At 39.9% G+C, this 22,006-nt stretch overlaps 2 protein-coding genes across 2 annotated transcripts; one reads left to right on the top strand and one right to left on the bottom strand.

Annotated features, from left to right (window-relative positions):
• The first annotated feature begins 2,270 nt into the window (after nucleotides 1-2,270).
• On the top strand, nucleotides 2,271-13,204 carry LOC132845390 (doublecortin domain-containing protein 2-like). Its single transcript, XM_060869346.1, has 9 exons — nucleotides 2,271-2,557; nucleotides 2,785-2,836; nucleotides 3,586-3,662; nucleotides 3,871-4,005; nucleotides 4,450-4,599; nucleotides 4,982-5,036; nucleotides 5,481-5,634; nucleotides 12,157-12,239; nucleotides 12,502-13,204. The coding sequence occupies exons 1-9, from the start codon at nucleotides 2,271-2,273 to the stop codon at nucleotides 13,015-13,017; spliced, it is 1,509 nt and encodes a 502-aa protein (XP_060725329.1). The 3' UTR covers nucleotides 13,018-13,204.
• A 739-nt stretch (nucleotides 13,205-13,943) lies between these two features.
• Nucleotides 13,944-20,572, bottom strand: nrsn1 (neurensin 1). Its single transcript, XM_060869345.1, has 3 exons — nucleotides 20,483-20,572; nucleotides 16,479-16,666; nucleotides 13,944-15,859 (listed from the first exon to the last, which is right to left on the bottom strand). The coding sequence occupies exons 2-3, from the start codon at nucleotides 16,656-16,658 to the stop codon at nucleotides 15,476-15,478; spliced, it is 564 nt and encodes a 187-aa protein (XP_060725328.1). The 5' UTR covers nucleotides 16,659-16,666; nucleotides 20,483-20,572; the 3' UTR covers nucleotides 13,944-15,475.
• Between the last annotated feature and the right edge of the window lie 1,434 nt (nucleotides 20,573-22,006).

Here is a 22,006-nt window from a genome sequence, read left to right as displayed (position 1 = left end):
GACTTCACCGTAGCTACTACTAATCCTTGTATTTATTTATTTATATTCAACATTAAATTTGGGGGGCATGGTGGCTTAGTGGTTAGCATGTTAGCCTCACACCTCCAGGGTTGGGGGTTCGATTCCCGCCTCCGCCTTGTGTGTGTGGAGTTTGCATGTTCTCCCCGTGCCTCGGGGGTTTCCTCCGGGTACTCCGGTTTCCTCCCCCGGTCCAAAGACATGCATGGTAGGTTGATTGGCATCTCTGGAAAATTGTCCGTAGTGTGTGATTGCGTGAGTGAATGAGAGTGTGTGTGCCCTGCGATATGGGTTGGCACTCCGTCCAGGGTGTATCCTGCCTTGATGCCCAATGATGCCTGAGATAGGCACAGGCTCCCCGTGACCCGAGAAGTTCGGATAAGCGGTAGAAAATGAAAGAATGAATGAATGAACATTAAATTTGCTTGTGTGTAGTTGCGTTATAACAACGTTTATCTGCAGAGAAATATTTAATTGATTTGACTTACTGTACAACTGCTAGCTGATGCTGTGTTGGTGATATGAAAATTGAAGACACACTAATAACATCCCAACACAGACATTTATTCATTCATTCATTCATCTTCTACCGCTTATCCGAACTACCTCGGGTCACGGGGAGCCTGTGCCTATCTCAGGCGTCATCGGGCATCAAGGCAGGATACACCCTGGACGGAGTGCCAACCCATCGCAGGGCACACACTCAACACAGACATCTGTTAATCAAAGTTATGCTGATGTGATGCTATGCTATTAGGTATGGTATATTGTAGCTTTTAATGAACCAAATGCTAATTGTTAAACTTAGTGTATCAACACTTTGTACCTTTTCCACTGTACAGCACACACATGCTAGTGATAGTAGTTTTCCCAGAAGGCCGAGCACTGCAGCATCACAGGTATAAGTGTGTATTATACAGCCATCAGAGACCAGCCTGACCATGGAGCATGAAACCAGCTCAGTTCAGCAGCATGAATCTTGGGTCAGTGTGAAGTCTCACAGCTATACCAATCCAATCAAACCATAATTATACCCTGATTGTGTTTCTACACATATAACCCAGGTAATCATGCTCGTTATATTGTTTATATCATGATTTTGATTATATTATTTGATTATATTATCCTCATGCGAATGGAATTTTGCTGAACATGTGTGAAAATTCTTTTGAAAATATGACTGTCAAATACTGAGACATTTTTGAGAGAGAGAGAGAGAGAGAGAGAGAGAGAGAGAGAGAGATTGCTATTCACCTCTCACCCTGATTTAATATAATACCTGATTATTCTACTAAAAGTTACACCCTCTCTCTCTCTGTAACCTCTCCTAACCCACAGCCCCAGTGTCATGTCTTAAACACTGTCTCTAATGTAATGATGTGTTGCATGTCTTTTATTCTGCTGTTGTCACGCAACACAATAAACAAACATGCCGTATTTACGTGGGTTCTCACTCCAGACCACATTCCCTGTGTGTCCAATTAGCTCCACTCTGCCAAGCAACAGAACCACTGGAAAACACACATTTATACACAAGAGCTATGCTATTAACACGGCTAGAAGGCCTCCATTAAAACAATGATCTATAATACCACACCTAAATGACCGAAAAATCATGTAGAAGTGAAATAAAAGTACAAGATGTACACACAGCACAGTACTGCTGGAGTATGGATTCCGACTGGCTAGAAGATGCCGATTACACAGCAGCCTTCACTGAGATTCAACTCCCAGGTTCATATTAATGCGGTTATCGTTTCTATAGTGCCATCTTGTTCACAGGGGTCTTGATGCTCTACGTGAAGGGATAAAACAATTATATGATGAAGTTTTCTTGAAGGTAACATTTAGGGAAGGAGTCTCCAGTGCCAGCTGGTCTATAATTTAAGAAATAATTATTTTAATCTGGTGAATAATCTGCTGTGGTATGAGAGGAACCCGGCACCCTGTTCTCCATTTGTACCCTTCAGTGTTTCAGATCCACCTCTCGGAGTAGTTCAGCACGTCTCCATGGCAACCGTTCAAAATAACCTCGGCGTTCCCGAGATGCCCGGTGTCATTTCAGCGCGCGCGGCGCAGCAACCTGTCCACTTTATTTTAACTGCCAAATATTTATGATCATATTAACCTGCTGATGATGAAAGGAGTGAAACAGTGACACTTTAATAATCTGGATGATGATGACAATGGCGTTCGCGCGACTTTGCAACACTTTTGATGTGCAAAAAAACCACTACGTTTTAAACTAAAAGATGTCTTGTGAGAAGCCCAACTTCCGCGCGCAGCCGGCGGTGCGGAGCATCTTCGTGTACAAGAACGGGGACGCGCACATGGAGGCACGGCGCGTGATCATCCACGAGAAGCGCGTCTGCGACTTCGAGACTCTGCTGCGCGAGGTGACCGGGCGAGTGCGCGCTCCATTCGGTGCCGTGCGCAGCATCTACACACCACGAGCCGGGCACCGGGTGGAAACGCTCGAGCACGTGCGCCACGGCGAGCAGTACGTCGCGGCCGGCAAGGAGAAGTTCAAGAAATTAGAGTGAGTGACGCCGAAAGAACCATAAACAAACTGCGTAAAACATTTACAATCTAAACAGAAAACTACTAAATACATACAAAAGATTACATCTATATTAGCTTTCCTGGTCATTCAGATCATCTTGGTTTTAACCCCTTACTTTAAATTCCATAAATTGTGATTACACAGGCTGATACTTTAATGTGATATTATAATAACACACATGGAATGGTGATTTTCTTCCACAGCTATTTGCAAATCGGAAGCAAGAAGAAACAGATGCTACAGAACAACGGGCTGGTGAGGACAAAAGTCACATACTGTATCTGCTCTCATATGGAAATAAATGCCATTTCCCAGGTTCCACCAGTCTCACAGGGGTTAAACCCTACAGCTAGCAAATTAGCCGAGCTGTAATGACCTTAACACTGAACAGGACACAGATTTATTAAGAGCCTAGTTTATATGTAAGGAGTCTCCAGTGTCGAGCGAACATTTTATGTTGTCTTCAGCACACAGGTGGCGTAAGAAGCAATAAAACACTTGGACATACCGCTGTAGGAAACAGCGAACACAATCAAGCATTCACTTATATTAAGCAGTGTAAATGATCACACACTTTCACTTCATTTGATTTGATTAGGACAAACTTTTAAAACACGTTGGTGGTTTTTCCTTAAGTAATCATTTCCTGGAGAACTCGAGCTGTATCGTGTGGAATCAGAGCCCCGATAGCTCTTAATGATTCTAGTTAAAATGCTGTCCTTGTCTTTCCGAGTAACGCAGGTCTATTCCCTCGACACAGACGCAAACACACCTCTCACCATGTTGCTATGAACTGATGCTGAACAGGACAACAGAGGCTTAAGCAGAGAGAACACACACAAATAGCAAGTGTGTGTATGAATCAGGAGTCGAAAAGTTTGTCCTAGCTGATTGTGTTACAATGCGAGTAAAATAAAGTTGTCAGTAATGTTTGCTTTTAATACCAAACTTAAAGGTAGCACCTTGTAATCAGGATAAACTGCTCGTGTGTTTTATGTGGGCAGGTGAAAGCAGCACCGCCGAGCCGGATCATCGTCTCAGCCCGGTTTCTGAAGCCCATCAAAGAGCCATGTGCAATATTGTGAGTTTTCTCCTGTTATCCTTTACCACTTGACACTGGTATTGCAGTAACATCTCAGTCTAACACCATCACCATTTCACAGTCTGACTATCACACCATCTGTTGAAATATATTTCTGCCCATACTTATATCTGTGTGTGTGTCTTCCAGTCTAGCAAACTTTCCATCAGTTGCTTTCATTGTTTTGTGTGTATGTGTGTGTCCTCAGCATTGTTGCTAATGGTGACATACTGAATCCGGCTGTGAGGTTTCTGGTTCCTAGCCGCCTGCTCAATCAGTATGAGCGAATTCTGGAGATGATCACAGAGAAAATGGGGCTGAGGATTCTGGGTGGAGTGCGCAGGTATCAGTACACCTGAACACCACACCACCTCGACACCTGAACACCTTTACTACACTTGCTCATCAACGATCATTAGGTAGTGAGCTAACAGGATGTTAACTTGTTAGCTCGTGTTGACACGGGGTCATTAAACAGCCTGTAAAACTACACGTCTCCCACTCAGAGACCTGAAACCGTGAGTAAATCTGACAAGCCCAACGATATTGTAATGCAATTTAGAACATTATGAACATCACTCGCACATCTCCATTTAGTAACAATGACTAACTTCACTTTAGACTAACAACTCCCCTGTTCATCTTTGCTAATGCAGCTTGTCACTTAGCACTCTATTAGCATAACTAGGAAGCTAGTTAAAAAGCAGCAGATGCTTTAAAATGGTTGATACTTACTCGTGACGTGTTTAAATAAATAGCTGCTTAACATTTTTGATCACTTCTGCAGTTTGTGTTCGCTGGAGGGACTTCCTTTAACAGACGGGAAAGATCTGGAAAACGGGCAGTTTTACGTGGCAGTGGGCAGAGACAAGTTCAAACGCCTGCCTTACGCCGACATGCTCTTCACCAAACCTGTAGGCATGAGGAGGAACATCAGGTGAGGCAATCCTGTACTGGAACATATCTTAAAGGAGATGTTTATTTAACCTTTATGGAAGAAGTCTCCAGTTCTAGCAGTTTGTAAGAGCCAGAATTGAAGCTGTAAGACTGGAAACATAAATTGTACCAGTAGCACTGTGTCCTACTTCCAGTGATGACAGGAACCGACTTTTGAAACACAACTAGAAACGGATAAAATGGTCACTTTTCTCACAAAAGACATTTCTGGATAATTCCGGCTTTACGTTTTTTTAAACACGTGCGCTACACTGCTAATTACAATGTTTCAGCAAAACATTTCACTTCTGCATGCCATTAACTTGATGTGTAACCATGTACCACAAATACTGCTATTAACCCATGTGTCAAATCACTTACAGATCGAAAGCAGCTTCTCTTCCACCCATTTACAAATATGCAAGACAAAACGGGGAAGTAAGTAACCGCTAATTAGCCATCTATTCACATCTAAACTTCAAAAACTGAATCCTGGCTACTGTTAGCATAGCTAGCTGGCTAATAAAGCATCAGTACCACTAGTTACAGCAACTAAATTGCCTTATTCTTTATTACTAGTTAGTCTATCACTAACCTCAACATTAACATTCACATGGAATAAACTATCTTGATATTAGAATAATTTCACGAACTGTACCTTGAACTCTAGGGTCTTTGTGTAAATGTACAAGCTTAAAGCTTGTAATACTATAAAACCTACACAATGGTCCAAGTTAAACAGCTAGCAAGAAGAACAGTCATGCTAGCATCTTTCTGCCTATATAGATTTCATACTTTCATCACTTTAGATGTTAGCATGAGGAGCTAGGTCAGTGTTAATCACAAAGAAATCCCTTACACGTTGTTTTCACTCTCCACCAGGCAATTAACGGAGTGAGCAATTCGAATCACAGTGACGACGTGAAGATCAGCGACCCGGCTATATCTCTGATGCGACAGATTTCGCAGGCCAGGCTTATGGCCATACGCAAGAAGCGGAGCAACCTGACCAACTCATTCAGCACCCAGGATAATGGTACCATACACTTATGACGAAAACTGAAGCAGCTTTACTTGTTGAATGGTTTATCAAAGATCATCAGGCAGCCAATCAGATATGAGAATGGCAATATTTTAAAATAGTAATATAGATTATTACAGTAGTTACTTTCTACATAATCCTAAGCTGGAAATGAGTATCAGCCTAGGGGTAGAGACCAAAGCCTTAAAAAAAAAGCCCTTGAAAAATGTGATTTCAATGAATAAAATGTCTTTTCATGCTCAAATTATTTAGCAGCTTATAAAATAGCTACAGCACTTATTTATGCAGCACTTATTTACAGTGCAAAAAATCTTTGTGATAATGTATTAGAAATTATAATGAAAATTTATCAGTAGTCATATTAATGTTTTTAATACTTGCCTCATAACCTCTTCCATTACATCATGAGTTACAATTGAGGTCTGAAATTTGGTAGAAAATCTTCACTTGATTTAGACATGGGTCTTTGAAGGCACAAAGTAATTGTGTGTGTGTGTGTGTGTGTGTGAGAGGGAGAGAGAGGAGAGAGAGAGAAAACGAAAGGATGACCTCATGCTAATCACATTTTACTCAGAATTAAACAACCTTCATTTCTTGTATTTACACAGTGACCTTTTTCCACACGGATGCACACTCTAATTATTTTTAAGAACACGCACACTGACATCATTCCAGGACTGACATCACTGTGTGGATGCCATCATGCTTGGCATCCTTCCTTCCTCTTTCTCTATATCCCTGTCACTACATATCTCGCTTGGGCTCTTTACCTTTTCCCAACCGATGACGTAATGCAGTTGTGGTTTGGTGTTATGACGTGTTCCGACCCAGAGATGGCGCTGTCGCTTCACGAGCGCCGTCGAGCAGACAGGGTCATCGAGTTCGGAGTGGTATAAAGAGCATTACAACATCCCTCTACTTCTTCCGTCATCATAAAGCCCCCACACACAAGCCAGTTATTCAGTTGTTCATTAACACCCTGGGTGGCTGATGGCGAAGTATTAAATCTCCATGGTGATGAAATAAACATCTCAATCTGTAGGGAACTGGTGTTCTTCCCTTAACACTGAAATAACAAATTATCACTCGAAGTTACACTTTCTTTACGATCGAGTGATTGATTTGAAGCCTTCTTGACATGTTGGTATCTAATCTGTTCCACCAGTGCACTGTTCATTTCCATTATAATGGCTTCATTCAGAGTGTTAGCAATCAAATTTGGTTGGTTATTGTGGCCAGTCTGAGACTTGTTTCTTAATTGAGGGCAGTCACGGAGGTTTGGTCGATCAGTTGGTTATTTGAGGGTCGGTTAGTTATTTGAGGTTTGGTCACGGAGGTTTGTTTGGTTGGTTATTTGAGGTTTGGTCACGGAGGTCTGTTCGGTTGGTTGAGGTTCGTCACGGTGGTTTGGTCGGTTATTTGAGGGTCGGTCACAGAGGTTGGTTGGTTATTTGGGGTCGGTCATGGAGATTGGTTGATTTTCATTGCTTGCCAGACGAAGACATGCTGTTTAAAAATGATTATGGCAGATATTTTAATCTTAGACTCATTGATCTCTCCAAGACTGTAACCTTGTGTCAGATGGTTTAATTTCCAAAGCAAATTGTACAAAAAATATATTTCTAACCTATTAATTAATTCTTATATTCTTCTTTGACTTAATCATAAAGCAGTGAGTTTTCACACCTAGACGATAATGTGCTTGCAATTTAAGATAAATCTTTGACGGGGAAACGGCACAGTGTGCAACAAACTAACAACAAAATGACTGCAGGGCAAATTACATCAGTTAATGAAGCCAAAGAGATGGAATGATTGTGTGCGCGCGTGTGTGCGCACGTGTGTGTGCAAGCAAGAGAGAGAGAGTGCACGAGAGAGAGGAGACAATAAATACAAAGAGGGAGCTAGAGATGGAAGGAGGAGGTGAGGAAGATATGAGGAGGAACAGCTGCATGGTGCAGCAGCCTCGCTCTGATAAGAGCAGGGAAGATTAGAGGGTTGAGAAAGAAAGAGTGTGTGTGAGAGAGCGAGAGGCCCAATGATGGCTATCATACACTCGTTATACTCCTTGAACAATCTTTTCCTAATGGTGTGAAAATGTTCAAATGGGCCTCCAGAGCCCTGGTGTCCACTCTGAGCAGAACAGATCCCTTTTGTGTGAAAGAGTTTGTTCTTCTGTGAAGAGACCAGACCCTGGAAGCTGGAAAGACTTTCTAATCAGATGATAGCCGGATAAAAAATGGAGCTAATATGATGGTAGAACTAACAGATTGACAAATTGATAGAGATTTTGTACTTCTGGTGCTCAAGTTCACTATAACAGAGGCTTCTCTGTCTTTTCAAGTCTTTATGGTGCAGAAGGAAAGCTCTGCTGCCCATCACCACCAGCTGAAACCTCATTACAGGAAACACACCGAGCTCACACAACCGTCATTTTTTTATAGAAAAGATTCAAGAGAAGCTTACAACACTGCAACCTGCGATACAAGCTCCTTGAGGAACATCTGAAGATCTGAACGCTGCATTCACCAAGAGTGAAAAAAAAATGTAATTACTAATTACAAAATGAAATTTAAATGAATGCTAATTTGTATTGAAATGAGAAATCTTCAATGACGCTTTAAAGCAACGAATCCAAATGATCAACTCTACCAAATCCATGGACTGATCCTGTTCCTGACCCTGACATGATAATTATAGCATTAATCCTTGCCTTTCATCTACATCTGGGCCTTCATTGTTGGAGTTCTGTACACTTAGCATAAAATGTTCAACATTGGCCTTGCAAATGGCAGCGTATCAGTATTAAAGTATGAATGGCCTCCCAATCAAAATCCATTTAGACTTGTAATGCATGTTATCATGTATAGTACTATATAATTCTGTCTTAATCAGAATTCTGAGGAAGTTATTCTTCTTCCTGAAGGGACACACTGTTCCCTTTAGCGATCAGGATTTGTTTTTATATTTTTTTTTTGGTATAAGGTTGGTTGTTCCATTGCTTTTGGTACATTTTGGGATTAGCAATAAATAAAATAAAAATTGTGCTATTCCACAACTTGTTGGTCTTGGCGCAACATCAGCTGCTTTGGCTTACTGTTGTGTTTGTGATAATCAACTGCAGATAAATTTAAAGGAAACTCAGAAACATTTCGGAGAAGAAAAAAAAAACCTTAGAGACCCAGACGGTGGTTTTAATCCTTTCGTAGAATTTTACAAAAGACTTTTATTCACTGAGCCATTGTGTTTTTTCAGCCAAGGCTAGTAGAGAGACACGCTGTACAGAAACTTTCAGAGGAACGAGGTGTTGTGAATAGAAAGCTGTTTAAAAAGAGCTAATCAGTTTGCCGAAAGTGTTTTATTGGAAGGCGTCAGGAGTCAAGCCTGAGTTTCCATTGTGGCTGTTTCAGAGATGTTGAGTGTTTCATCTATTAATAAAACCCCATCTCTTTATATGTACAGCCTCAATCACTGACACTGACCTTGTTTAGAATGCCTTTCAGGACATGCATTCAAGCCCTTTGCTATTTATTTTGCGTTCAGAAAGCACCTTAAGAGCGACCAAGAAGCGTCGACTGAGGGTTTGTGAAAGAAAATAAAAAAAAAAAAAACGTAAGTTAAGCGCCGCTGAGAACTTGATCAATACCCCTGAAAAGCAGCAGCAGTACACGGCTAAGATGCGTTTGTATTTGCTTCTTTAATGTCTTTAAAGTTAAAGCTTTCAGCATTTCACCTGAGAGACATTCAGGCAAAACACCTAAAATCTCATCTATTAAAAAATGTTTCTAAACATTTCTCAAGGGGGCACGGTGGCTTAGTGGTTAGCACGTTCGCCTCACACCTCCAGGGTCAGGGTTCGATTCCCGCCTCCACCTTGTGTGTGTGGAGTTTGCATGTTCTCCCCGTGCCTCGGGGGTTTCCTCCGGGTACTCCGGTTTCCTCCCCCAGTCCAAAGACATGCATGGTAGGTTGATTGTCATCTCTGGAAAATTGTCCCTAGTGTGTGATTGCGTGAGTGAATGAGAGTGTGTGTGTGTGTGCCCTGCGATGGGTTGGCACTCCGTCCAGGGTGTATCCTGCCTTGATGCCCAGTGACGCCTGACGCCTGGCACAGGCTCCCCATGACCCGAGGTAGTTCGGATAAGCGGTAGAAGATGAATGAATGAATGAACATTTCTCAAGGATGTAAGGGATCACAACTCTGTCTTTCTGCTGATTATTAAATGACTGCAGCCAGATTAAGTGTGTTATTCCTCCAACAACCACAAAATTATTAAGAATTTTTTTTTTACCTTGAAGAGATAATAATAAAAAAAATCTGAACTGACACGTTCACAAGTTCCAAGCACAAGTTCATCTAGTCTTGAGTAAACACCTCAGAAAAGGTCTAGCTATTTGCTTCTGCTAACCAATTAGCTAATATTAGAGTGGCACTGTTATCATGTCGCTATGTATCTTTGTGCACACTTGTTGATTTTGGCATGTAAATACAGTATGACTTCCTGTTACAGGCTCCTGTTAGATAATTACTAAGCTAGCTAGCTAGATAGCTAATAGAGCAAATTAGCAAAGCCTCATCAACTCATCAGTAGACCAACTGCTAGTTATGGTTGCTATAGTAACAGATGAACACAGCAGGCAGAAAATGGTGACATAATATAAATATTCTGCGGACCAAGGATTTTAAACTTCTTTACAGATATTTTAAAAATGTTCTCATTGTAGAGCAACTCATAGCTATACATTTACTATACATTTGTTTATTGTTAATAATTAAATTACCAAAATTTTAAGCAGGCACCTCGTTTTAATTAAAAAACTAATGTTAATTTCAAAGCATCATATTTGTGCGAGTGGTCACAAGTGGTTAACTCATTTAATGACTGCTTTTGACATCATTTATTAATGTGCGTCCCAGACACATAGAAAGAATTAACCATGAAGCGCGCTTATCCAAGCAGCACTTAAAAAAGCGAAAGAAAACAAAAGGTTGCACCTTTCACTTTTGCCGGCAGCGTAGTTGAGTGCCCTGTCCCTCATACCTGGCCCCTTCCCCATGATCTACTGCTAAGCAAAATCGTGCTTTCTGTTGACATCACAGATCACTGTTGCCTCAGGAGAGAGAAGCTTCTCCACTTTAAAGCAAATTAAAACTTCCCAGGAAGGACTGAATAGCTTAGCAATGATTTCTATTGAACAAAGAGTCAGAAGATCCCTGAACATGGAGGATATAATTAAGAATTTTGCTGAAGCCAAAACCAGAAAGGTTCAATTCAGATAAAAGGACTAGAATTTTGAATATGCAAGACAACAGACAAAAAGAAGACTCTTGCTTAAGGTAAAACCAAAGACCTTTAGTTTCTTACAACTAAAAGGATTCTGTATCATTTTGAATGAGATAGTGAACACTATTTTTATTTTCTTAAAATATTAAAATTAAAATTTTTGTTTAAGACCTAACTAACAATTTTGTGTGCTGTTACATGCAACAGATGCACAGATGCATCTCACCAGCACCAGAACTTGACGAGTCCAAATAAGCTGCCGTTAACCGAATGAATAAAAATAAATAGGGAATAAACAGATTTAAAAAATAAACATAAAACTAAAAAATAGAGAACTAAATCAAAAGAAAGGATTTAAACATTAAAAAGGATAGAAAACCAAACAAACAGGCAATTAAATTGGATATAAAAACAAAACCAAAAAAGATTACCACAACAAACAAACTCAATGAGAAACTAAACTCAATTTAAAAAAAAACAACAACTGTAAAACAATAACACAATTGGATAAAAATAACAAAAACAATATGGGGCACGGTGGCTTAATGTTTAGCACGTTCACCTCACACCTCCAGGGTTGGGGGTTCGATTCCCGCCTCCACCTTGTGTGTGTGGAGTTTGCATGTTCTCCCCGTGCCTCGGGGGTTTCCTCCGGGTACTCCGGTTTCCTCCCCCAGTCCAAAGACAAGCATGGTAGGTTGATTGGCATCTCCGGAAAATTGTCCGTAGTGTGTGATTGCGTGAGTGAATGAGAGTGTGTGTGCCCTGTGATGGGTTGGCACTCCGTCCAGGGTGTATCCTGCCTTGATGCCCAATGACGCCTGAGATAGGCACAGGCTCCCCGTGACCCGAGTAGTTCGGATAAGCGGTAGAAAATGAGTGAGTGAGAACAAAAGCGATTGACATGCTAACTACCAAGCTGAGCTAATTAGACCAGGTGAGATTTATTAGCAAGCAGATAAACTTGCTAGGAAGAGTGTGGGTATGGCTTTAAGAGTTGGAGTCCCTGGAGATCTGAGACCAGAAATGATCAGTTAATAAATATATGTGACTTAACATAACTGCCACTGGACACTCACCATATCAGTCAATACCATGTGACCAATCCGAAGCCAGAGTTCAACAGGACTGTGGTGTATATTTCTTCTGTCTATTATATCAACCCACAGGTTCTCTACTTCTACTCTTCTCCATCAGTCATTTTTCTCTCCTTTATTCCGTCCTTCAACAGATGAGGAAGAAGCTAAACCTGAATGCAAGGAGGTGGAGAGCAAAGAAAAGCCTGAGGAAGATGAAAATTCAGCAGCTGAGCAGGTCTGAGTTCACTACACATCTGACAACACAAAATAAACCTCCAACATTTACACAAAGTCCAGCACAGTGTGTTCCTATTGGCTGTGAGCTGAACAGTGTGTTCCTATTGGCTATGAGTTGTACAGTATGTTCCTTTTTGCTGTAAGCTGTACAGCATTTTACAGGAATGCATCAACACACTTCCCACACTGCACCAGCATCAAAAAACATTGTGCTAGGAAACTTATCACACTGGTGATCAATGACCTTCAATTGCTCACAGGTATATGGCAGTGAGGACATAGGAGCTGGAGAGGAAGAGGCAGCAGCTGGGGAGGAAGAGGCAGCAGCTGGGGAGGAAGAGGATGCAGCTGAACAGGAAGAGGCAGCAGCTGAACAGGAAGAGGCAGCAGCTGCGGAGGAAGAGACAGCAGCTGAACAGGAAGAGGCAGCAGATGCGGAGGAAGAGACAACAGCTGGGGAGGAAGTGGCAGCAGCTGTGGAGGAGGAGGCAGCAGCTGGGGAGGAGGAGGAGGCAGCAGCTGGGGAGGAAGAGGAAGTAGCTGGGAAGGAAGAGGCAGCAGCTGGGGAGGAAGAAGCAGCAGCTGGGGAGGAAGAGGCAGCAGCTGGGGAGGAAGAGGCATCAGCTGCAGAGGAAGAGGCAGCAGCTGAAGAGGAAGAAGCAGCAGCAGAGGAAGCAGAAGTGGCAGTGGAAGATGAAGAGGCAGCTGAAGAGAAAGAGGAGGCAGAAGTAGAGGCAGAAGCTGTGTCAGAGGCAGAAGGAGAAGACAAAGCTTAACCACATAAAGAGGAACCCACAGGAGAGACAGTGGAGAGGAAGCAGGAGACAACACGGCAGCAGGAGAAGGAGAAGGAGAGGAAGGCTGAGACGGGAAAACTAGTGACGGTGATGGCATCAGAATATACAATTAAATTTAGAGTAAGAAAGTAAGATAAATATTCTATTTCTTTTTTAATAGGTGACAGTGGGGGAAGTCCTTATGAAGTCAAATGAACATATTTGCATATGACATTCAAATGGACACAGATTATACAACTAACTCCAACTTTCTTAAGACTACAGTACAGTAGGTGTGTCTTTGACTCCATATACTGTATGAAATGAGAATTCGAAAATGGAGAGAGTAATATTTAAATTATTTATAATAAAAACTTCAGTTTTAGTTACATCTTGGTGAGAAAACCTGTTGAGAGGTGATGAAAAAAACGCTGCTTTATTTTACACACATTTAAAATCGGATATTTACAGAGGTGTATTTTGTGTGGTGCTTCATTTTTCTGTGTAGATCTGTTTATTATCCTGAATAAAGAGAATTAATGCATAAAAGAAGTGTGAATTTTTCGCTAATCGCTAATCTGAAAATTTAAATTTTATGTTCTTGTGTAAAAAATGTTATGATGGCTCCGAAATTTAATGAGCGATGAAGTGATTAAGAAGTTAAATTAAATTGTGCTTAATGACATGAAGGATGTCCTGAAGCTACAAGCTTTGTATTAATATGCAGCAAAAAGCGTTTTTTCACTCAGCAAATACACATTTAGAGTTAACCTGGGAGCTGTTTGTGGGTAAAATAGATGGTTGTTTCCATGAAAGCTCCATGATACCTTCATGTACCATGTTTATTATGGCACTTATTATTTTTTTTTTTTTTTACAATTTTGTCAAAATTTTAATTCTTTGTGGAAGAAGAAAGAAGAGCAAACGCAGATTTGAGACCTGGCTTTTATTGTGTTTACCAATATGGTACATTCCGAACAGAAACCGTCCGACAGACCCGGCTTGTCTGTTCACTCTGTGACACTGTTGTACGAGGCAAAAGCAAATAATTGCAAAATAAGTTGCAAAGGAATTTCACAATTATTGTCCAAAATCATTTTTTTCCCGATTAGAATATTTTTTTTTACCTGTCAGTCACAACAGATAAGAAATTACAAATTTGAAGCATTGTTGGGAGAACTGTGACCATGGACAAACGTAATTTCACAAAACTTGAAATGTGGAAAACATCAAAAACACAAGAGCTGTCCGCAGTACAACACTCGACACATTCCAAAACAAAACTGTGACAAAAACAAAATTCTACATGACGACACACAAAATGTCCATATCAAAGAACAGACTTTAAACTCGGACAAAGAATAACAACACATTGATCTGGACACATTTCAGTGTATTTGCTCGTCAGATCAGTCCTAACGTCACTGTGCCATTAAAAATGAACTGGATTCTGAAGGTTCTTTGTTGCTTCATGAGCAAAACTTAAAATTCTGATTTTTTTCAGAAATTTGGTTGTGTACACAGAAAATGCCAGAAAAATAAAAATCATACATTTTTAACTATATTTTTATAGACATAAATAACAAATATTCTGTTATAGCATATTTGGAGAAACTGGTTCTAATCGGACGATAACTTGACGATTTGTTGTTCAGAAGGCAGAAATAATTTTAGTTATACAGCTGGTAGTTCAGTGGGTGGTAATGACAATGATGTCATCTCAAAACAAAACAAAAGCAACTTGAAAAGTCATTGCTAAAAAAAGCAATGAATGACATTATGAGGATTGTTAACTACAGTTATATAACCTAGACCAAATGTTCACGCTATCAAGCACGAAGTCGTTTATAGTTTGTCAGTTGTGGGTGTGGCCTGTCCTACAAATCAGTACTTATATATTCCGTGTAGAAGTCCCTTTGTCACTTGCTAGTAGGAACACACAAAATTTTAACGCGTCATGAAATTAACAGCAGAATTAAACTGCTGTAAAACAGATTTAATAATCAAGGTTTAATTATGCAAAAAATCTCATTTATTTTCTCAGCATAAATACTAAATTAGCATCACTAAGATGGTCAGAGTTTTCCATTTAACAGAAAAATATAACTCCTGCATCTAACAGCAACATTTAGCGGCTGCTAATGGATTCTTTTGCTAAGCTAATTCGATCTTTTCTTGTTAGTATATGCTTAGCTTAAATATGCAGCGTATCTCAATAACAAAATGAGTCATAGTTGAGCTTAGATTTATGAGTCATAGTTGAGCTTAGATTAAATCAGATTTATTTGAGTTCAGCGCGATCTTTTAGCACTCAACAGAACCAGGCTGAGCAACTGGTTGCATCACTTTGTGTTTTTTTCCTGAACTGTGATTGGTGAAGCATTCTTCAGCTTTAATGTGTGCTGCTCTACTAAAATATCATGTTGATGTATTGTATAATAATGAAATGTTCGGGAGGTCAGGGTTCAGAGCCAGGTTGGATGTTCTGGACTTTGGACAGCGTGACAGGAACTTTGGCATCTCCCGAGTTAGGAACAGACGCCTGGATCTCTGCTAGCCGCTCTTTGAAGCGCCGCTGGCGGTGGAGCTCGTCTTTGGCTCCACCCTGCCCGCAGACAGCCAACAATATGAGACCGGCTGCCACACCGGCTCCGCCCACACAGAAGAGCACAGCTCCGCCCAGTTTGCAGGCATCCAGGGCGCGGTTAAAGCGCACAGCTCGGCCATCTACGAACAGCAATTCGTCCTCTCCGAACGCCTCCAGACGTGGGGGCGTGGCATAACCCACCAGCAGCACCGACAGACCTGAGACCAAGATCACCACTCCGACTGCCACACACACCTGAGATGCACACACACAAAAACTGTAGATCTTAAGATTCTTCTTAAAGTAAAGTACTCTTATAAGCTAAAACTATATTAATTAAGGTAAAACGCAAAATTGAAATAAAATTTCTGCCAAACAAAATCTGCCAAAACTTCTGAGAAAAAGTCAAAGGATGATAATAAAACATTTATAAAAAAAAAAAGTTAAAACCTTGAGGCCCAGAGCAGATGCTAAAATCAGAAAACTCATTTAGAAATTAGCTTCTAAAGGCCTGTGAAGTTAAAGAACCTAAAGAAACTGCTAAAGCTGAGAAGCTAGAACATAAGGACCTGATACTTTAAATCAGATGGTAACTGATTAAAGTCAGTATTGAAAAAAAAATTTGGAACTTGAAGCTTTAACACAAAGTAAGAAGATAAAAGTTTGCATTAGCTAAAAAAAACACTTTAGCTCTTAAAATTAAAAGCACCAAAATGAAAACCCAAAGATCAACATACTTTAGAAAGGCTTCAAATAAAACTCTGAAAATGTAACTAAATGTCTTAAAGTTTATCATCAAAATTATAAATTAACAAGCAACAAAGGTGAAGCTGAAGTGAAGGTCACCAAATGAAATGTGAGGATGTGGTGAGACCTTCCAGAGGACAGAGCTCCACCGGCTGGGCGATCTCTGTGTCTGGAACTCGTCATTGTGACGCTCCCAGATGGAGGAGGTGCAGTCCTCATAGAACTGGTGCAGGTAGGAGCGAACGCCGTAGCGCTGAGGACCTCCGTCACCGTACTCCGAGCCACACAACTCCGGGCAAGATGCCATCTTCACATCTGACACCCAACACACACATGCACACACAATACACCCAACACACAAGTGAGACAGTATGTGAAAAGAGACCGTATTTGAGAATGAGACAGTATATGAAAATGACACAGTATGTGAGATAGTATGAGATCGCAAGACAGTGAGAATGAGACAGTATGTGAGAGTGAGACAGCAAGTCAGAATGAGACAATATGAGAGAGACAGCATGTGAGATAGTAAGATATTATGTGAGATAGAGAGAATGGGACAGTATGTGAGAGTGAGGCAGTATGTGAGAGTGAGACAGTATGTGAGAGTGAGACAGTATGTGAGACAGTATGTGAGATAGTTAGACAGTATGTGAGAACGGGACAGTATGTGAGAGTGAGACAGTATGTGAGATAGTGAGACCAGTATGTGAGAATGAGACAGTATGTGAGAGTGAGACAGTATGTGAGAGTGAGACAGTATGTAAGAACAAGACAGTATGTGAGATAGTGAGACCAGTATGTGAGATAGTGAGACCAGTATGTGAGATAGTGAGACCAGTATGTGAGAATGAGACAGTATGTGAGAGTGAGACAGTATGTGAGAGTGAGACAGTATGTAAGAACGAGACAGTATGTGAGAGTGAGACAGTATGTGAGATAGTGAGACCAGTATATGAGAATGAGACAGTATGTGAGAGTGAGACAGTATGTGAGATAGTGAGACCAGTATGTGAGAATGAGACAGTATGTAAGAACGAGACAGTATGTGAGAATTAGACAGTATGTGAGAATGAGACAATATGTAAGAGTGAGACAGTATGTGAGAATGAGACATAATGTCACATAATGAGACAGTACAGTATGTATGAGTGATCAGTATGAAAGTGAGACAGTATGTGAGAGAGTGAGATGGTCAAAAGAGATTATTTTAAAACATGTCACACTTTAGTTTATACAGTTTAGTAAGAGCAATGCCTTGTGGGAAATGTCATATTAAAGGACACTGATGTTGACTTTATTTCTCACATGAGAAACCTGAGAGACCTGATAGAAGAACGATGTAACAGAAGTGTTTCATTATTGTCTCGTAGGACAGAAGTAAAGCTTGTGTCTGCAAATTGGCTCAGAAACTCAGGTCTGATTCAGCACTTGGGGTTTCTGTCCCCAGAACAGCAGCAGAAACGAATCAGCAGTTTAGAAGGTGATGAAATGCAGAAAGGGTATTTGGAATTCAGGTCAGATGAAGCTCGGATTACATTCTCGTCCCTCCTTCACACACTCATCCTGGTTCAGAATCAGAGGACGGAGAAAGCCTTATTATAGATTGAATAGTTTGGAGTCTAAGATCTGATCTGCACTGGGATTTAAATCACAGCCATACTGTAAACCTTTGTCTATAAAGTAGTTTTGCTTTTTCAACATTTATGTTGCTTAGCAACCAGCACTGACTGATAACAGACTCCACTACATGGTGGAGTAATATTTTACTTTCAATATTTTGAACACACATTTGATTGTTTCATTGTAACATTCTCTAAAAGCAATAACATGCCCGAGTGTTAAAAAATAATTTCTCCACCAGAAAAGGTTCCCCTTCAAGAAAAGTTCTTCTTTTAGAAAGAATCTTCTTCAGAAAGGGTTCCCAGGATACATCCTTAAAATCTCTGAAGAACTCTTCAGGACCTTTTCAGTTAGTCAGGAGATTATAGACTTCATTTAATCTTGTCAAGTCTCTGAGTCACTTCAGAAGAAGGATAAATCAGATTAAATCTAGAACCAGTAGTTTGTTTCATCCTTTAAAGCTTACATAAAGAAGCCTAGAAAAATAACAAGATCCATAAAAAACATCTTTGTAGTTTGTCCCACTGGAGGAAGAACAACGTATTTACATTTACAAACCATTTACAAAGTCCCATTCCATTCCACAGGGAAAACATTTAGGGTAAAAAGAGAACTCTCTCTCTCTCAGAGCCTTTACTTAACGGCATAAACAGTAATGAAAGATCTTCATGATAGGAACATTACTAAATTAGATTCAGAGGAGGACATGAGCAGAGAGAACACAACGAGCTTCCTGTATAATGATGTAATTAAATCATGCCTGGATGATGATGATAATGTGTGTGTGTGTGTGTGTGTGTGTGTGTGTGTGTGTGTGTGTGCTGTCTTCTGGCTTGGAGGTTGCATGATGTGTTAGTTTCAGGTCCCCGTGAGCCATTTCTCCTTCAGGAGGAACCAAATGACGCATGTAATATGTGTGTTGCTATTTGAACCTGTCTTTGTGATGTATTGGTGTCGTTTTGCGTATAACGCCATTAATAATGCTGTCACACTGTGAAATCTTTATGCACATTATTTTTATCCCTATCTAGCTAAAACATATTGTGCTTGTTGATGCACAGCAAATAATAATGCGTTCAAGTAAATTAAAATTAATTAGAATTACTGCACACTATAATCTACACATCACATTTACCGTACAGACACAGTCAGAAAAGCTTGTCAATCACATTAGATAATTAAAAGTTAGATAAAATCTGGACTACTTGTAACACTGTTAGCCAAATAGTCTTGCTAGATACACTGAAGCTACTAATTGCTAATCAGCTGAAGCTAGATGGGCCTTACTTCACTATAAACTACAAAGCTAGCTCAATTTTAAGTTGTTGGGTAAAGCTACTAATTAATAACAAAGGAGTGTGATAAAGTTCACAACAATTGTTTGTGTCAGTGACCAGAGAAATGAACACATAACTCAGCTCAGTCTGTCAGCAGCTAGAGGTGTGATGTAACAATGTTAGCAACTGAGATTTTAGGCATTTTATGCAATAATGCAATTACTTTTTATGCAAATATTCATATCCTGTTTACAGAACTGTTTGTGGATGTTAAATCGATATGTAATTACTGTACAGTCAAATCCTGTACATTTTCGTACAAATTAAACGTGATGTCAAAATTTTCAAATTCAATTCAAGTCAAATTTTTGTCAAATTTTCTCTTGATTTTTTCTAATTCTGTGCTACTCCTAAGCTTTCTCTGTTTGATCAGGACTAAAAAATGCTCCAAACAACAAGCTTCCCAAAAGATATATATATAATAAACAAGTGACAAATATTATTAACACCATATATTTTTTTCCTGTTGCATTTTGGTTTCAGACACGTGGCGCGCGCGCGCACCAGGACGCACTGCGTCATCACGCAAGCTTATCGTTGTCTTGGCAACAGCAGGTGCTGTCTGTTGGCTAGGACACGAAGGAAAAAAATGGCAAATTTAAAAAAAACAAAACATATTATTCCGTGTTTATTTTTGCACAGCAACTAAGACTGTAAGCATCTTCTTTGAAAATTTCCTTCTTAAAAAAAAAAACAAAGCGGTTTTAATAGCATCCTAAGTGACGTCACGCTCCTCGCCTCCATCACATCCGTTTCTCCTCCGCTTTCTAGTTTAGAGATCAAAAAGCTAAGGTGACCTATTTGTTGAGATTTCTTTTAATCCGTTAACATTTTCTGACCAGCTTGACAATATATGTATCTAAAGGAAAATAATAAACGCCTTAATGTGCAAAACGTGCCCACTTCTTTTTTTTTTATTTTATTTTCTGTATGTCATTTCTAAACGTTTTCAAAACGTTTATAATTATAGCTAGCGACGAAATAACGCGATGTAAATAAAAAGCTGTCGTTTTTGAATTTTAGATCCTTACCTACATGACGCTTTCTGCACCATACACACTAATATAACACTAATATAAACACCCCACTGCGTCGGGAGCAACAGATATCTGAGGATTTAATGATATCTGAATATAATTGTGTAAAAAAACAAACGAAAAAAGTCCTGTACCTGTGCTATCCGGATGTTTGTCCTCCTGCTGTCTCCCATCACTCTGGGCTCAGCATCTCCTGCAGGAGCGCGTTCAGACACGCACCGACTCCACTGCGCATGCGCAAGACTCCAACCGCTTATATAATGCTGCTTTAAATCGTAATAACATTTTCATTTGGAGTGTTTTATATAAATAAAGCACAAGGGTTTACAAAAACTAAAACAGAAGATAAACATGATTAGAAAAGAAAGTCTTAAAGAAAGAAAAATAAATGTATCAGAAAAGCCCAGCTGACTGACTGATTGACGTGTTGTTGCTAAAATGTGAAGAAAAAAACAACCAAACAAAAAAACGCTAATTTACTAAATTATCACTCTGGGGGAGATAAGTCCTAAGAGCTTACTATTAGATTAAAGTAGATTAGAATCTTCATTGATTTATTCTAATGAGAGATTTTATTGTCAGTGAGAGGAGTACAAGCACAGAGCCTGCGAAATGCAATTAGCATCTGACCAGAGCAAAGTAGCAAAATGCTAAAGAGGGTGTAGAAGTAGGGTGTCCAAATTTTTGAACATGCCACAATAACTATTGTTTCCGAGTAAACGCATCGTTTATGTTGCTGTGTTTTTGCTAGAAAATCAGCAGGTAATTTTTTTCGTCTACCCAGTGTATTGTACTATAAAATAACATTCACACTAGTACAGAAGTGTGTTAGCATTTTAGCATCGCCTGTGCCGCAATATTAGCAACTCCAGTCTAAATGCTACAGTAATGAAAAGAAGACAGTGTCCTTGTGTTTTGAACACACACACACACACACACACACACACACCTCTGCAGCTTCACTGGATGTTACACAGGAAGTGTAGATGGTGTGTGTGTGTGTGCGTGAGCTGTAAATATCACAGAGATACAGCAGTGAGTCAGCTGCGTGAGTCACACCTGGTTGTTTGTGTGTGTGTGTGTGTGTGTGCGTGTGTGTGTGTGTGTGTGTGTGTGTGTGTGTGATGTCCAGCTGGAGTTTGGTGAAATTGAGACGCCAGACTTTCAGCCTCCTGCTGCTTCACTGCTGTGTTTTTTTTACTTCATATTGAGAAAGAAACAGACAAACAGAGTGACAGACAGATAAACAGAACGATTATCATAAAGACAGACAGATAATCAAACAGACAGAGAGATGGGTAAACAGGCTACAGATAAATAAATAGACATATAAACAAGAAAGAGACAGATTGGGTGAATAAACAGAGAGACAGACAGAAAAATACATAAATCAACAGATAGATACATAAATAAACAGACAGAGAAATAATCAATTAGAGAGACAAGTGAATAAACAAACACATACTGTATAATAACTAGAATTGTAACACATTTTCTTGATATGTAAAAGTTTCTCACAAAATGTACAAGATTTCTCTTTCAGTCAAGTTGTTCTTTGCACACACACACACAGAGACCTCAGCCTTAGGAACCAGTTAATGATTTGTTTACTTGCTAATTATTTCTCTATAAACAAACACATACACACATACACTCTG

The sequence above is a fragment of the Tachysurus vachellii genome, chromosome 5 (genome assembly GCF_030014155.1).
Source record: "Tachysurus vachellii isolate PV-2020 chromosome 5, HZAU_Pvac_v1, whole genome shotgun sequence".
In the NCBI taxonomy this organism is placed as follows: domain Eukaryota; kingdom Metazoa; phylum Chordata; class Actinopteri; order Siluriformes; family Bagridae; genus Tachysurus; species Tachysurus vachellii.
The sequence above is the reverse complement of the archived record's forward strand: the minus strand, read 5'-3'. Positions and strand labels throughout refer to the sequence as shown.

Excerpts from the sequence above, each read along its gene's own strand:
- nrsn1 (XM_060869345.1), bottom strand. The coding sequence starts at position 16,658 with ATGGCATCTTGCCCGGAGTTGTGTGGCTCGGAGTACGGTGACGGAGGT. Across the intron at positions 15,860-16,478 it reads GGAGCTCTGTCCTCTGGAAG|GTGTGTGTGGCAGTCGGAGT; the intron begins GTCTCACCACAT and ends TGTGCATCTCAG.
- LOC132845390 (XM_060869346.1), top strand. The coding sequence starts at position 2,271 with ATGTCTTGTGAGAAGCCCAACTTCCGCGCGCAGCCGGCGGTGCGGAGC. Across the intron at positions 2,558-2,784 it reads GAGAAGTTCAAGAAATTAGA|CTATTTGCAAATCGGAAGCA; the intron begins GTGAGTGACGCC and ends TTTCTTCCACAG. Across the intron at positions 4,600-4,981 it reads GGCATGAGGAGGAACATCAG|ATCGAAAGCAGCTTCTCTTC; the intron begins GTGAGGCAATCC and ends AATCACTTACAG.